General features: G+C 36.9%; 1 protein-coding gene across 3 annotated transcripts in view; it reads right to left on the reverse strand.

The window, feature by feature from the left end:
* FOXJ3 (forkhead box J3) overlaps positions 1-17,829 on the reverse strand; it is a 116,961-nt gene that overhangs the window by 90,028 nt on the left and 9,104 nt on the right. For all 3 annotated transcript variants that reach the window (XM_090269233.1, XM_090269234.1, XM_090269232.1), the window contains exon 2: positions 4,039-4,099. In XM_090269233.1, coding sequence (XP_090125359.1) covers positions 4,039-4,082 — 44 coding nt within the window. In that variant the 5' untranslated portion in view covers positions 4,083-4,099. The remainder of the gene's footprint in view (positions 1-4,038; positions 4,100-17,829) is intronic.

Consider the following 17,829-nt stretch of genomic DNA (forward strand, 5'->3'; position numbering starts at 1 on the left):
TGCCACTGTGTGGGGCAGACCTAAGAGCATAAAATTATATTAATTATAAAAATAAACATACAAGGTCTGTCCGGAAAAAGTCTAGCTATTGTTAATATAACAAGAACAGTTTGCCCGACACTGATGTAACCTGGCAGCCAAGAGAGTGGACTGGAATGCACATGCGTGAACAATGATGACTTTGCTGTACTGTCAGTGGGGGCAGTGGATGCCACTGAATGAGCATGTGTACTGTGTGGTCATAGCATTCAAATTGACTGAACGAGTAAAGCAATGAATCTGCATCAAATTTTGCATTAAGCTTGAACATTTCTTTGTGGAAACTATTTGGAAGATTCGGAAGGCTGCAGCTATGGGCAACTGGTGATTGGCAGCTTCATCACGACAGTGCGCCCACTCATGCATCATAGCTAATGCAGAGTTTTTGGCCAAACATCAAATCACCCAGGTAACTCTACTCCCCTACAGCCCAGATTTGCTGCCCTGCAACTTCTGGCTTTTCCCAAACTAAAATAACCTTTGAAAGGGAAGAGATTTACAGACCATCAATGAGATTCAGGAAAATAAGATGGGGCAGCTGATGGTAATGGGAGAACTATGTGAGGTCCCAAGGCATCTACTTTGAAGGGGACTGAGGCATCACTGTCCTGTGTACAATCTTTCTTGTATCTTCTTCAATAAATGTCTCTCTTATTCATATTACATGGCTGGATACCTTCTAGACAGACCTCGCTATAATTTTAAATGTCAGCAACATCCTTAGCCTAAAGGCCAATTACAAACCCAGACACTATTGGTAGATACCCTAGAATCTAAGAATTTAGGGTAAAAGAAAAATAGAAAGAAGGGGAGAAAGAAATCCTTTTTGGCCTCAGGTTCTTGAGTTGACAGCAAGGGATATAAAATCTGTCCTCTTTCATTCTAAAAATAATGATTCCTTTTGTTTTCTACTACTAGAAAATGAAGAAGAGGAAAAATATGCTAGATGCCTTATGTATGTATTTAATCCCATGAATCCTAACAGACCAAAGTAAGCATTAGCAATCCTATTACAAAAAAATTAGGAAAAGTGAAGTAACTTGTCCAAGATCATATGGGTAATATGTGGCTGAGATATGAACCTCTGTATACCTGATTTCAAGGCTATATACTAGTTATCAATAACAAGCCTGCTACTAGAAACAAGACAGCAAGAAGCTTTAAAATAAATCTACCCTCCTTCAGTCATTCTAAATAGCATGGTCATCAATATCAACAGGAGGAAAATAAGGAAACAGATGGACAGGAAATTCATCTGCGACACTAATACACGAGCTTCTCTGGTGCTAAAATATCCCTGTGTTCCCTAACATATCCTAAACAGATATACTGAATCAGTAATAAAAGGCATCTTTAAGGAAGAAGCATAACAAAAAAGAAAAAATGAGTGCAAATAAAGGGATGAAAATAGAAAAAGATAACAAGAGGAATAGATCCCATGTAGAAGGAAGTAAATGTCACCAGAAACTACTTAAAGTGCTACTGATAACCTAGTTTTTCAGGCTGCATACCCATATGAACCATAAAATAAATCTTCTAATAAATGTTAGCCAATTTAGAAATGCAAGAAAGGCTCCATTTTAACAAATTCAAAGAAACATCAAATCTTTTTTTGCTTCGATCAAACTAAATTATAAAAATGTTTGTTGCTACAATATGTGAAGAAGTACATCATATACATACGTGTTTACTTGTCTACGTAAAGCAAATGTTCCAGGAAAGATTTTGCTTTTTCAGTAAGCTTTTGCTCTTACTGAATCTGTAGTTGAAAATAAAATACATGTTTACCTCTGGATTCAAACCCATCTTATGCAAACTCAGGAACCAAACACATTCTTCTAAATTTTTTAAGATTCTATTGTTTGATAGAAACTGTATCCATCATTACCTGAACTCTCACTCTTGCTATCCAAAACTCAGGAACTGAATAGATAAAGGTGAACCAGTAGTCACTATACAGACTTTACTCAAACTCAAATGTAGTATATTCATATAGCAAGGCATACTTGTGAATCCTATATAAATTTTTAATATAATTTCACATGATTTACAATATTAGGGTTTTGTTTTTTTATTAACAACATGCAAGTATTCTACATAAACACTGTCTGCAAAATAGGTCTGAGAAAATATCTTTTTATACCATATTTCTTTGTAATTTGCTGGAAAAGTTATTGCCCCTTAGTTCCAAACACCCATCATTCTTCCCAAACTGCTTTTATGATGCTGGAACTGGGACTCTGTACACCACATTTCTGATTTGCTGCTCGTTCCTATAAAGATCAGCTGTAGGGGTGAGAAGCTTTTGTTGGAGTTATTACTTTAATATATGATTGTTACTTTACAAGTTGTTTTTATGAAGCCCAAAAAAATAGGAAGGAACAAGTCTCTCTCCTTTTCCAGACTTGCAGTTCATCTTTAGGGGCCTCTCTGGGCAGAGCAATTTTAAAGAGTATACTTAGCCATTGATACAAAATCTTTTGAAATAATTTTTTAAGAGAAATTTAGGCCTTTTTCTAATTTACACACAATATCCACTAGTAAAAATTACATGATATGAAGATATTAACAAGAGGTATCTGTGTCTCTCCAAATTACCTACAATAAGCATGTATTACCTTTCTTTTTTAATCTTTATTTATCTCATTCTTTCTTTTTATAATTTAAAAAAAAATTTTCATTATAGTTTACATTCAATATGATTTTGCATTATTTTCAGTAGCTAGCATATTGGTTAGACAATCATGTATTTTACAAAATGTCCCCCCTGATATTACTAGTACCCAACTGGCCCCCATACATAGTCAGTACAATATTATTGACTACATTTTCTGTGCTATACTTTACATCTCCATGACTATTATGTAACTTCCAATCTGTACTTCTCAACCCCTTTGCCTTGGCACTTCCTGGATTTCCTCTAACTGGAATGCATATATCCAAGATACGGCTTACTCTATCACTCTTTCAGGTCTTCATTCAAATGTCACCTTTTCAGTAAAGCTTCCCATGGCTAATCTATCAAAAAAAAAACAAACAAAAAAAAAACCTGTATTTTCTATTCCTCTTCTCTATTTTACTTTTTGCCTTAGCCCTTAGTCACTAACAGATACTTCTTACTTATCTTGTTCATTGTTTTCACCAGAATGTAAGCTCCATGATTATAGATTTTTCTCTGCTATGTTCACTGCTATAGCCTCAGCATTTAGAATAGTGCCTGAAAACATATTAGGTGTTCAATATGCTGAATGAATAAATGATACAGCGACTTCCAATACCACATGTAACTGGTAGGTGCTGCCATCAACAGATCATATTCAAGTCTGAAAGATTTCAATAAACAGACTACATTTAGGTTATTTTATCAAACTATGCTCTGGGAACTGCAGCAATCCCTCAGGGATAAGTGAGAGGGCAGAAAATGGAAGCCTAAGCAATCAGAAGTCCCACATTTATCTGTTTTATTTATCGGACTTCACATAAAATTTAATTTGTAAATGATTTAGCAACTTCAAAAAAGTCTAAAACCACTGGGTTGTATGTAACTTGGCTCCTAAATTATATTTTACATTTTACTAAATTATAAAGGAGGATAACCTATGTATCATTTACATCATCCTTTTAAAGAGGTTAAACTTAGCATCTAATCTTATTTAATAACCCACTACAAAGGCAATCAATATTTACTATATCTTTTCTAATTAAAAGAAGTATAGAAAAGATCAGTTTAAAAAGGACAAGTATAAAATTATGTTATTTCATGTACAAGAACATATGTAAACTCACCAAGTGGATTAAGAAAAAAATCCAAATCCCCTTAACACAAATATCTCCGTATGCAAAAATATCTCCCAACCCCACCAAATAGCACGATTTTACAAAAACTACATATATATATTTTATTGTGAACCTCACCTTGAAATTAATTCTAATGTCACCTGATCAGCATAACTCTCTAAATGTTTACATGTTCCAATAAAGAAAAAGAGGAGTACTCACCTTAATGAAGTTACAGATGGACAAGCCTGTCCATACAAACCCATCTGGCCACAAAGAAAATCTGAAAAATAGAGAAGAGTTATTTATCAGATGCTCCAAAGTGAATGAAATTATAAGTCATGTTACAATTCTAATTAAAACATTCCAAAAAAAGAAACAGAAGGCTAAAAGATTCACCATTTTCTAAACACATACCCACATGAATCAAAAATGCAAAAGGAGGGATTACACTGAGGAAGATAGACACACCAGTAGGCATAAGAGAAACAGGCACACTGTAACTATAATACCCAAAGGAGCTGAAAACTCATAACATTTAACAAGTTGCTATGCTTAAACAAAGAATGTATCCAAACTGTTTAGTAGAATCCTACAGATTCCAGAGAGATGCCTAAAGGGTACCAAAGAGTTCAGCAAGTTCCCATTCCCACATAATTGTCCTCCACCCAATCTGCTCTTCAATCAACACAGTGCTATTTTTATTGCTTTATATCTTGGACCTCACTAAAACTTCATCTGAAACAGTTCCATTGCTTAAAAAATAAAAAATACAGGTGGACTGTCCCATGGTGTAGACTGGGTTCTGTTGGGTGGAAACAAGAGCATACAGAGTTAGCCTATTTGGCTTTTAAACCTAAGCCATATTCTATAATATTCTGTAATATCATCCTTATCAGAAACAAAGGTAATTACTCCAAAAGTTATCCAGCAATTCTATTCCTATACATGTGTATGCATATATGTAAATAAGTATATATTTTTATATGTGCACATGTGTGCATGTGTGAGTTCATTTTCTTGGGGATACATGTATACATGTGTGTATATGTACATATGTGTGCGCCAACAGAATGTAAACATACGTTCACAAAAATACTTCTAGACAATGCTCATAACACCATTATTCACAACAGCAAAAAAGTGGAAATAAAGCAAATATCCACCAACTGATAAATGAATAAACAAATTGTGGCATTGTATATCCATAATATACAATGGAACACTATTCAGCCATAAAAAGGAATGAAGTACTGACACATGCTACAATACTGATGAACCCTGAAAGCCCTATGCTAAGTGAAAGAAGTCATACACAAAAAGCCACATGTTGTATGATTCCACTTACACAAAATATTCAGTACAGGCAAATACTAGAAATGGAAAGTAGATTTAGTGGTTGCTAAGAGCTGAGGGAAGAAGGTAGGGGATAGAAGGGAGGAGTGAGTGCTAACAGGTTCCCTTTGGACATGATGAAAATGTTCTGGAATTAGATAGTGGTAACAACTGCACAATCTTGTCAATAAAAACCTTTAGTATAAAACCACCAAACTGTACACTCTAAAAGGGTGAAATCTTATAGTATGTGAATTTTTGTCTCAATAAAAAACTAATTCTACAAACAGTAATATTTCATTTTTCATCTGCTGGTCCTTGCTTTATTCCTCAGTCAATTCAGAATTCAGGCAAGGAAAAAGGATCTTATATGCTGAGTCCCCCAAATATCAACCAACACCTTTAGGACCCCCAATTAGTTACCATTCGCTACCAACTCTAGTTCCTGGATATCTTTCTAATCTGCTATAGTCTCAATGCCTTAGTTTCCATTTTCCTCATTTTAATCTACAATACATCACTGCTCCTAAATGATGTCCTGAACTAAAATAATACATTTATGCCAATCTTTTTCTCTCTGCCCAGGCAAATGACCAGCAACATGGAAGTCTCACAAGAAAAGGCTATGGTTCAGAGTAAAGTCAGGAAAATGTCATAGTGTCCCACAAATTATAAGCTCACATCTCTGGAGTCAACTATAGTTGAACAATTACATTTACTTTTTCACTTACACTCATAATCCAAAGCACTTAGTAGCTTTTTCTCAAAATTCTTTGAAAACCAACAAGCAAGAAAGTTTATGCTGAATGGCACAACCAGAATATAAGTAGGGAAACCAGTCATTTATTGATGGGTATGCTCTAACACAAGCTAATGTGTTATATCCCATCAGCAACAGAATATGGAATTACTTTTAATATACATAGTCTTCAGGTGTATACTTCCTTAAGTATATTTTGTTGATTATGCCATTACAGTTGTTCCAATTTTTTCCCCTTCGTCTCCTTCCACTTGGCACCCCCTTGGCACCCCTCTTCCCTCTAGCAATCCCCCCCGCTCTTGGTTCATATTCATGAGTCGTACATTAAGTTCTTCGGCTTCTCCATTTCCTTTACTATTCTTAATATCCCCGTGTCTATTTTGTACCTACCAATTATGCTTCATAATCCCTGTACCTTTTCCCCCATTCTCCCTCTTCCCCCTCCCCACTGGCAACCCTCCATATGATCTCCATACCTATGGTTCTGTTCCTGTTCTAGCTGTTTCCTTTGTTTTAGATTCAGTTTTTGATAGTTGTGAGTACGTTGTCATTTTACTGTTCACAGCATTGATCATCTTCTTTTTCTTAAATAAGTCCCTTTAACATTTCGTATAATAAGGGCTTGGTGATGATGAACTCCTTTAGCTTTACCTTGTCTGGGAAGCACTTTATCTGCCCTTCCAGTCTAAATGATAGCTTTGCTGGACTGAGAAATCTTGGTTGTAGGTCCTTGCTTTTCATCACTTTGAATACTTCTTACCAGTCCTTTCTTGCCTGCAGTTACTTTTGAGAAATCAGTTCATAGTCTTATGGGAACTCCTTTGTAGGTAACTCTCTGCTTTTCTCTTGCTGCTTTTAAGATTCTCTCTTTATCTTTAACCTTTGGCATTTTAATTATGATATGTCTTGGTGTGGTACTCTTTGGGTCCAAATTATGTGGGGCTCTCTGTGCTTCCTGGACTTATATGTCTTCTTCCCTTTGCCAAATTAGGGAAGTCTTCTTTCACTGTTTTTTCAAATAAGTTTTCGATTTCTTGCTCTTCCTCTTCTCCTTCTGGCATCCCTATGATTTGAATGTTGGCACTTTTGGAAATGTCCCAGAGTCTTCTCATTCTCTCATTTTTTTTGAATTCTTGTTTCTTCATTCTGTACTGGTTGACTATTTCTTCCTTATGTTCAAAATTGTTGATTTGAACCCCAGCTTCCTTCCCTTCACTACTGGTTCCCTGTGGATTTTTCTTTATTCCACTTATTGTAGCCTTCATTTCTTACCTTATATGTCTGCTGTACTCAGTAAGTTCTCTGAGTATCCTTATCACCAGTGTTTTGAATTCTACATCTGATAGTGTGGCTATCTCCGTTTCACTTAGTTCTTTTTCAGGAGTTTTTATCTGTTCTTTGCTTGGGCCATATTTTTTGTCTCCTAATTTGGCAGCCTCCCTGTATTTGTTTCTGTGTATTAGGTAGAACTGCTTTGACTCTGTCTGGGTACACTCATTACGCTGTAAGAGGTGAAGCCTTAGGTATTCGCCAGGGCAGGGCAACCCGTTTCACTGCTTTGTGGCAATGTATGTGGAGGAGGGGTCAGAGAGGGAACAATGCCACTTGCTTGGCACTCTCCCCATATCCAGTCGCTTCACCCACTTCCCGTATGCAACTGACGCCCCTCTAGCTATTGCCCTGGTGATGGTTCCCAGAGTGGGTGAGTATGCATGTGTTCTAGAACCATGGGTGGCCTCTAAATGGACTCGCCTGAGAGATGGGCAGTTTCTTTCACCACCCAAACCCCTGCTGGTTTTCACAGTCAGAAGCTAGGAGGCTTTATTTTCCCAGCACTGGAACCATAAGCTGCACTGTCTAGCCTGGGGTTGGGAATGCTCCCCAGGTATCCCTCCCAGTTTTTATGTACCACATATGAATGTGGGACCGCCTATTCTGCTGACCACTGCTACACCACGTTCTTTCCACCCCAGCTCCCTTTCTTGGCCCCTCCTACCCGTCTGGATGAATACTTCTTTAAATCCTTGGTTGTTGGACATCCACAGAGTTCGATTTTCTGGCAGTTCTGGTTTTTTGTTTTGAGGTTAGTTATGATAATTCTTACGGTTGTGTGAGGAAGTAAAACATGTCTACCTACACCTCTATCTTGGCCAGAAGCCTTCAAGTGTATATCAAACTAAGTTACAAACTATCACATATAGGAAGCAGATATTTAACAAACTAACAGTTGTATAATAATGCATTATTTGGGAGCAGGAGGTGAAATGGGACTAAATATTTTGAAAGAGCTCCCAAGTAATTCTTATGAGCCCTCCTCTCTCCTATACACACAAAGATATAATGCTTTATAGTTTACAAAGAACTTAGAGCATTCATGACTTTGAATGAAGACCAAGATTAGAATCCCAGTTATGACAATGGGTATGTTGTTAATTTATCTAAGGCTTCATTTCCTCCTCTCTATACAAATGGTAAATTCATGCCTATTACTCTGACAGTAGCTTGAATGAAAGCACCAGCATAACACCAGAAAAAGTTAAGAATTACAAGTTCATTGTAAGATCGCTAGGGCAAGGGAAATAAAGGAAAAGATAAACAAACGGGACTACATCAAGTTAAAAAGCTTCTGCTCAGTTAAAGAAAAATCATCAAAACCAAAAGGGAACCAACAGTATGGGAGAACATTTTGCCAAGGACAAGGGTTTAATGTTCAAAATATATAGAGAACTCATAAACTCAACACCAGGAAGACAAACAATCCAATTAAAAAATGGGCAAAGAATTCCCAGTCAGGGCACATGACTAGGTTGCACGTCAGGTCCCCAGCTGGGAGCGCGAGTGAGAGGCAACCACACAGTGATGTTTCTCTCCCTCTCTTTCTCCTTTCCTCTCTCAATCAATCAATCAATCAATCAATAAATACAAATACATAAATAAATTTTTTTTTAAATGGGCAAAGAACCTGAAGACACTTCTCCAAGGAGGACATACAGATGGCCCATAGATACATGAAAAAATGCTCAACATCACCAGCCATCAGAGATGCAAATTAAAACCACAATGAGATACGACCTCACACCTGTCAGAATGATCATAATAAGTCAACAAACAGCAAGGGCTGGTGAGGATGTGGAGAAAAGGAAACCCTATGCACTGTTGGTGGGAATGCAGACTGGCGCAGTCACTGTGGAAAACAGTATGGAATTTCCTCAAAAATTAAAAATGGAACTGCCTTTTGACCCAGCAATTCCACTGCTGGGAATATTAAGAATCCCAAAACACCAATTCAAAAGAACCTATGCACCTCTATGTTCATAGCAGCGCTGTTTACAATATCCAAGTGCTGGAAATAGCCTAAGTGCCCATCAGTAAAGGAGTGGATCAAAGAACTGTGGTACATTTACACGATGGAATACTATGAAGAAAGAAAGAAGGAATTCCTATCTTTAACAACTGCATGGTTGGAATTGGAGACTATTATGCTAAGTGAAATAAGCCAAGAGGCAAAAGACAAAAACCATATGATCTCACTTATGAGCGGACTCTAGTGAACAAAATAAACTAATGAGCAAAATAGAACCAGAGGCATGGAAACATGGAACAGACTGACAGCGGTCAGAGGGGAGGAGAAAGGGGGATAATGGTGGAAAGAAGGGGAAGGGACTGGTCAAAGTACATGTATGAATGAACAGGGCATGGCCTGGGTGGAGGAAGACAAAAAGGGAAAAAATTGAGACAACTGTAATAGAATAAAATAAATAATAATAAGTTTGTTGTCGGTAAATGCTATAGCACTAGAGGTCAAGAGTATTCCTTCTTCTTTAAGTTCTGAACTTGGCTCTCTCTCTCAAAAATCTTAAGAAAGTATACTATTCACTAGCATCCATGAAAGACTAACCCCTCTAATTCAGGTTACTTGACTGAGCACTGTGAATTGTTATAGCCATATGTAAACATTAAGCAGTCATGGAAATAACCTGTGTCTTAATCAGCCTGAACAGGAGAAAACTGCCAGAAGGAGTAAAGGGAATGGAATCCTGCTAAGTGAGTAGCAATCAGCCGTTCATCTCAGCTTCACTAGTTCAGCCTGAAAGCAGTGGTGCAGCCTGAACTAAGAAGTGAGATCTCGGAGTCACATGCTCTTGAAAGCGATTAAAATCATGTGAGAACGATCAAAATTCACCCCAGGAGAATTAAAGGGAGAAGAGAGACCCAACTTAACTTATGGAAACTCTTAAGAGATAATTAAGAGAAAATGAACTAGTTTTTTAAAAACTTGAGAAAATTACACTGGAAATAGCAAGAGATTAAATCGGGAGAAAGGCTATAGTGTTAGACGTAGATCATAAACTGAGAAGACAATACAAGGAGGGACTCCAAAAAAACATAATTATCTTCGGAAGGGCAGACCCCTTGTAGTACAGGCTTCCTCCACTAGGTGAGTGTTCTAGGAACCCATCTGTATCAGTGTTAACAGCTGGCTTCTTATGAGCGGCTGCGTTCCACTTCAGTGAAATGTTTTTTAAGACTCTTTCAACAGGTTTGCCCATTTCATGATAGGTGATTTATGAGTGCACCTGTCCACACGACGCTGCGTGTTCATCAGTTTTTGACCAGAAACTGCACAACCCCCACAGCCCATTCTCCCTATTCACCGATCTGGCCCCAAGCAACCCTTTTTCTGCCCCCCGAATGAAAAAAATCCTCAAAGGGAAATGTTTTGCCAATGTGGAAGAGGTGAAACCAAAAATGGCAGAAGCACTAACAGGCATCAAATTCAATGAGTTCAAAACTATTTTGAGCAGTGGAGTCTTGATAGGTGTATTGCATCAAATGAAGAGTACTTTGAAGGTGACTTAAGTTTTAAAATATAAGGATAAATATACGTTTTATAAATAAATTCAGGGATTTTTGGATCCCCCTCTCATATTAGCCTTTAACAGAATATCATTAATACTACAGAGTGGTTTTTGTGGACTAGTGAGATCAAAAGTTAGACTTCAGGCCTTGGCTATTGTGGCTCAGTTGGCTGGAGTGTCCTCCCACAAACCAAAAGGGAAATAGAAAGGTCGTGGGTTCAATGATTCTGGTGAGGGTACAATGCCTAGGTTGCAGGTTCGGTCCCCAGACGGGGAACGTATGGAAGGAAACCAATCCATGTTTCTCTCACATCAGCGTTTCTTTCTCTCTTTCTCTTCCCTCTCTCTCTCCTTCTCTCTCTCTGGAATCAGTGAATATGCCCATGGGTGAGGATTTTTTTAAATAAAAATTTTTTAAAAGTTAGACTTAAAGGGAGTTAAGAATTAAGAGTGAGGGAAAATAAAGTTTAGCTAAAACAACATAAGATGATAATAAATGAAAAGGGCAATAAGGTCAAGCAGAGCAGAGAGTAAGTAATCAGGAAAGGTGAAGAATATGCTATAACCTTCATCACACTGTAACCTGTTTTATCCTTCACAGCTTTTGTCACCATCTGATATGACTTTTGTTAACTGCTTCTCCCCCACTAGAATGCAAGCTCTGTGTAAGCACGAAGTTTGATCTGTTCATCCTCTGTTATATCCCCAAAAGCTGGTATATAGTCAAGAGTCATACCATTTCAATGAATGAACAAATCAGGTTCCTCAAGAGCTGGAAAAAAGAGTGAACTTAAAATAAGAACCAAGATCAGAATGAAAACTCACCAGATCGTTTTAATAGTCTTTGTATCTATTACTTCTCTCTGCCCCCAAGCAAGTAATTTAGGATCAATCTGCAGTTAAAAAGGCAAGTTAGATATCCAGAATACATAAAGAACGGGCAAAGATTTGAACTGGGAAAAAGAAAAAAATGAGCAAAGATTTGAACAGACATTTCTCCAAAGAAGATATGCGAATACCCAATAAGCACATAAAAGATGTTCGACTTCATTAGTCATTAGGCAAATGCAAATCAAAACCACGAAATACCACTTCACATCCACTAGGATGCCTATAATCAAAAAAAGAGATGATAACAAGTATTGCAAAGATATGGAGAAACTGAAACTCTCATACATTGCTAATGAAAATGTAAAACAGTGCTGCCACTCAGGAAAAGTTTGGCAGTTTTTCAAAAAGTTAAACTGTTACGATATGACACAGCCATTCTATATATTCATCTTGGGGGTAGACTATATACCCCCATACCCCCCAAATCAAAACATACCTCCACATAAAAATCTGTACACAAATGTTCAGAGTAGCATTAAATCATAATAGCAAAAAAAGTGGAAACAATCCAAATGCCCATTAACTGATGAATGGATAAATGGAATATTATTTGGCAATAAAAAGGAATGACATATGCTACAACATGTATGACCCTTGAAATATACTAAGTGAAAGAAGTTAGTCACATACTATATGATTCCATTTATATTAAATGTCCAAAATAAGCAAATTTATATAAGTAGTTAGACTGGATTACTAGTTAGGTTAAATTAGGTTAGTAGTTTGTTGGGACTTGGGAATGGAAGTAAAGAAGACTGACTGCTAACGGGTGTAGGGGTTTTATCAAAGAAAAACAATGTTAAAAAATTAAGAGTAAATGATGGTTACACAACTCTACGAATATACTAAAAGCATTGAATTTTGCACTTGAAATAGGTGAATTGTATAGTATGTGGATATCTCAATAAAGCTGTTTATTTATTTAAGAGCAAGTTTAGAACCATCACACATAAATGTTCTCATTCTGTTAAGTTCCTGCTTCTTCCCTCACTGGTGTCAGAGGAGCCACCCCGACCTTCCAACTGGAACAGGAAGAGGAGAGTAAAAGTAATGACTCCTGTTCAAATTTATAACCCCTTGAACTATTAGTGGTTCAGGAAAGTTTGTCTTCCAGTGGGCTCCACTATTTCCAAACCATACTGCTTATTAATTAAACATGTTTAATGAAGATACATTTATGGTTCATTAAAAGAAGTTATATACACCTGTATACACTGAAAAAATCTACAGGAAACCACTCTACCACTGCCTACAAATCAACTATGATACTTAGGCTACACCCCTCTCCTCCTAAAATAAGACCAGGGCCAGGATTTCTTATTCTCTAATATCAGAAGGTGAAAAAAAAAAAAAAAAAAAAGACATGCCAATCAACAATCAAGTTTAACATTTGAAGAGTGTTTTAAAGAGTCAGAAGTGTCGGTGTAAACTAACTGCCTCTCTACCTTCCACAGTTTCAGACTGGTGTCAATAAAACAGGTGGTAAATGTGGGAGAGGGGAGATTCTTGGCCAAACATCACAGAACTATATAACTTCTTTCAAACCCCAAACCTTACTTCCTGTAATTTATGTAAACAGATCACAGGCCACTCTCTTCAAACTAAATCATAACCCAAGCAAGTAATACTCAATTCTATTTCTGGGTCTGTCATTAACTCACTTGGACAATCCTGAAGCTTCAGTCTGTCTACTTTGCGCAATAACTTAACCACAATTTCTGGTCCCAAAATCAAATCATGTGGACTAATAAAAGACTTTTTCCCAATCACATTATGTTTAAATCACCTTTATTAAATATACATATGAAAATTTCAAAAGATTATTCAGTACAAACACGTTGTACTCCTTCACTTTAAACTTCTAAAGGTATTAACACAACAGAAAGAATAAGCTTTCAAAAAGCTGAAGGGTTTTGAAGCTTTAAATTTAAGCTCAGTTATATTTAGAAAACCACCTCTCTGTATCCTGTATCTTTATCTTGGGTATTTGATTCATGTGCTTTGCCTGGTGTAATTCAAAGCAAGAGATCCTACCACATCCCTGAAAAGTAAATTGAACATATCAGAAGATACTGACTGAATGACATGCTGTACTGCAAATGAAAAGATGGGAGGCTATAGTCTCCACTGCTAGCACTATTTAACAAAATAAAATTACACGTCTGGTCCCCAAAGCCAGTCTTCTACCAACTTTATAAGAATCATTTCTATCCTATTCCCAGAAATCCTGATTCAAAATTCTAGGGTGAAACCTAGGGAATCTATTATAAGTATCTCAGGTGACTCTGATGCACAAGTTATTTGGGAACTATTGGTTTAGAACAAAAATAACAAAAAGGTTCCATATCATTTTGCCAATTATGTTGGATAGTTATGGCTGCCTGAAGTGCCTGAGAAGGTCATGTCTAAATACAACCAGCAATTAGTAAGTAGTTTGCACATGGTAACGGGGAAGTGGCAACATGTGAACCATGTTATCTGTCATCTTCATTTTAGACTACTGAATGGGCTTTTTGAAAGGTTTTTAGGTAAGAGATGGAGACCTGGATTATTCACTTCTAACTGGCAGGAGCTCTGCCTGACACTGGGAGGTAGTAGGCAGCAAGAATAGCACCTTGGTGTATGTACCAGGACTCTCCAAAAGTATTTATTACATTTCCCTGTTATTATAAAGAAAAATAAGACAAGATTCCTGCTCCCATGATGTCCATAATCTTGAGAAATGAAAATTCTACACTATTAACTTGGTTTAAAAAAAAAAAAGAAAAAGAAAGAAAGAGGATGTTTGTGCCTTAAAGAGTTCCACTTTAAGTGAAGATGGAAGCTATTGGGGGCATTGAGTAACAGGCCAAAAACAGTACCATTTGGATTGATTCAACGCATTCCTGATCAGGACATGATTAAAGTAATGTATTAAGAAGACTCCACTGGCAGCATTTTCAGGGTGGGGGTTGGGGAGAGCATGTTGGAAGGCTATATAATAAAGCCTGACTCATGGGAAAATAAATAATCTGCTTCATATTGTTTCTATATGCATCTGTCTCTTATCACTGGATCACTTGCTCCTAGTGTGCCAGGTACAAGTCAAATTAACCTTTCTATCTTCCACAGTGCCCAGCATATTTTGTACATAAATACTTCAAAATGTTTGCTGAACTGCTATAAAGAAAGGAAAAGTCTTATAGATATGTCAAAAGGAACAGTAAAAGAATTTGATATAGAGACATGAAGGGTCAAAGGAGTAAATGGAGTGAAATTATGCCAAAAGGTAAGGGTAGACTGTTTTCAGGTTGAAAGAGACAAGAAACATAACCAAATATAACATATAGACCTTGTCTGGATATTGATTAAATCAAAAACCAACTGTAAAAAGACATGTTTAACTCTGACCAGTGTGGCTCAGTTGGCTGGAGCATCATCCCATAAACCGAAAGGTTACAGGTTTAATTCCCGGTCAGGGCACATGCCTGGGTTGCAGGTTTGGTCCCCAGTAGAGACACATACAAGAGGTAACCGATCAATGTTTCTCTCTCACATCAATGTTTCTCTCCCCCTCTCAAAAATCAATAAGCCTGTCCTCAGGTGAGGATAAAAATAAGACATGTCTAAACAACTGAGGACATGTTATTATAAAATGGGTATTAGATGAAATTAGAAAATATCGTCAATTTTGTTAGATTCAATGATGGCATATAATTATGTGCGAATATGTCTATATTTTTTAGAGCTGTATACTGAAATTTGTGAGAGTGAAAAGACAATGTCTGATTTTAAAATACTTCAGCAAAAGACAGTTGAGACAAATGTGGCAAACAGTTTAATAATGGTAAAATCTATGATGGGTACATGGCAAGTCACTATATTTTATCTACTTTTGAGTATACTCAGCAATGCAGGTGGACTTTCATGTAATTTGGTCAAATCCAGCACTGTACAATTAACTTTCTCTTTTCTTTCTCAGATTTCAGAAAGCTTAAGAATGACTAGTACTTCTGAGAAAACAGCCTAAACTCAATCAGAAGAAAATGGGCATTCATTTATCAGCTCTAATAGGAAATCTCTCTGAATCTACTCAAAGACCTTATTGTAAATTAATATGAGAACTGAATATGAGCCAACATGACTCAGCTGCAAAAAAGAAAAAAAATACAATTTTAGGTTTCATCAGAAGAATAGTACCCAGATCCAAGAAAGGTAACAGCACCATGCACTCCCCCAGCTTGTCCACAACAGGAATGTCGTGTTCTGTTTGGAACACCTCGTGTTAAGAACATGTATAAGCTAGAATGCTTACAAGGAGGGACACCAGACTGGTAAGGAGCTCAAAAACCAAATGGCAAGTGCAAAATGGCTGGAGAAACTGCATGTGTTTAGCTTGGAGAAGAGAATACAGCATTCCCCCACTTATCACGGGTATTACGTTCCAGACCCCCCCCCCACGAAGTAGGAACCTTACATTTATTCTACACTCTCAAACCTACATAACTTTAACAACATACGTATATAGTACCGCAAAATCCCGCAATATAGCGAAAAATCCACGATAATTAAATATAATATTTTTAAAAATCCGGCGATACAGTGAGGCCACGATAAGTGAACCACAATATAGCGAGGGACTACGGTACACTTCTTGGCCTTCCATGTCACCTCTCCAATGGATTTATCAACATGTTCAATATCCTAAAGTGTTCTGTGACTCTTTCAAGAAGAGGATGTTCAGTAGTCCCCTAATGTAACCATTTATTCATTCACTCAACAAATATTTACTGAGCCTCAATTATTTGCTAATCATTCCTCCAGGTGTTGAGGATACAACAATGAACACTTTTAATATCCTGGAGGATAGTTTGTGAAAACAACCAACCTGGGCCTCCTGCTATTCCTCCTACATTGGGCTTCCTCATCTCTACGTTTCTGATTACGCTCTCAGCCTAGAACACCCCATCACTACTCTTAATTCAAACATTTCTCCTCCATGAAGCTTTCCTAATTATCATAAGCAAATACACTCTCTTTTCAACAGAACATGGCTCTCTGTATCAGTTCCGTGTGAACAGCCTATGCCTCTAATTACCTTTGGATCTTTCACAATGCCCAAAATGGTGTCTTGCATGTGTAGGTGCAAGAAATATTTGCTGAATGAGTAATTACATTCAAATATTTGAAGGGTTATCTTGTTAAAGAAGGCAAACTAGGTCTCTATTACTGTATAAAGAAGGATTAGTGAAAAGAGATGAAGTTTTATGCAAATTTTGCCTCGGCAAACAGACTACTTACAGCTATCAGTGACCACAGTTGTTCTAAGAGTAGCCAAATGACTGTATCAAATGTTTTAATGGTTATCTCATTGGCCTGAGTAAAGGATTACCTCTTAAGATTCTAGGAACTACTTTGTATCTTATTATATTAGACATAAAGTAACTTTAATACAATATATTTATATCAATATTAAAATTCTTAAAGTTAAGCTTAAACGCAAAACATTCTCTCAATTACTAGTATAATGATGCGTATTATGTGTCATGTATAGTGCTAAGCATAAAGGATAAAAGACAAAAAAAAGACAGTCTCCAACCTAGAAGAGTCAATACAAGGTTTCTTAATAATGCTCCCAAAGCAAATCTGATATAAATCTGAATACATGGGTTATCTACCTCAATAAAAATGCTTCTCAGATAAGGAAAATCTTTAGATCAATGACTTTCAATAATTCCTAGTCAAAGAAATAACTGTGAAGCCATCAGCTCCTCATGAAACCACCTATCCACACCACTAAATGCTTTAGGTCTTCAAACAAGTAAGCTAGTCAATCTGCCTTTCTCATTAAAAAACTAAAAAACAGAAGAGATCTCAGGTTACCTCCATATGCCAAGAATATCTCCATGATGCCTCTTTCCAAACTAAAAGACAGTGTCTGCTGACAGGGGCCTTGTCCTTTACTTGTGTCCCTAGCATTGAGTACAGTGGACTTAGCAGATGGTGAACAAATGAACAAATGAGTGAGATCTGTTAATGAGCCCTATGTCTCTGGATACAAATGTCCCTTAAGGAAGCACTAACAATCTGGTGTTTCTCATTAGAAACCTAAGGAAATGGAAGCATGAGTAGATCCTAAGCCTGGGTTTCATTATAAAGAAGTGCTATTTTTAGGTTAATTCTTGATAA

The sequence above is a fragment of the Furipterus horrens genome, unplaced genomic scaffold, assembly GCF_987537825.1.
Source record: "Furipterus horrens unplaced genomic scaffold, mFurHor1.1.pri manual_scaffold_3, whole genome shotgun sequence".
NCBI lineage: Eukaryota > Metazoa > Chordata > Mammalia > Chiroptera > Furipteridae > Furipterus > Furipterus horrens.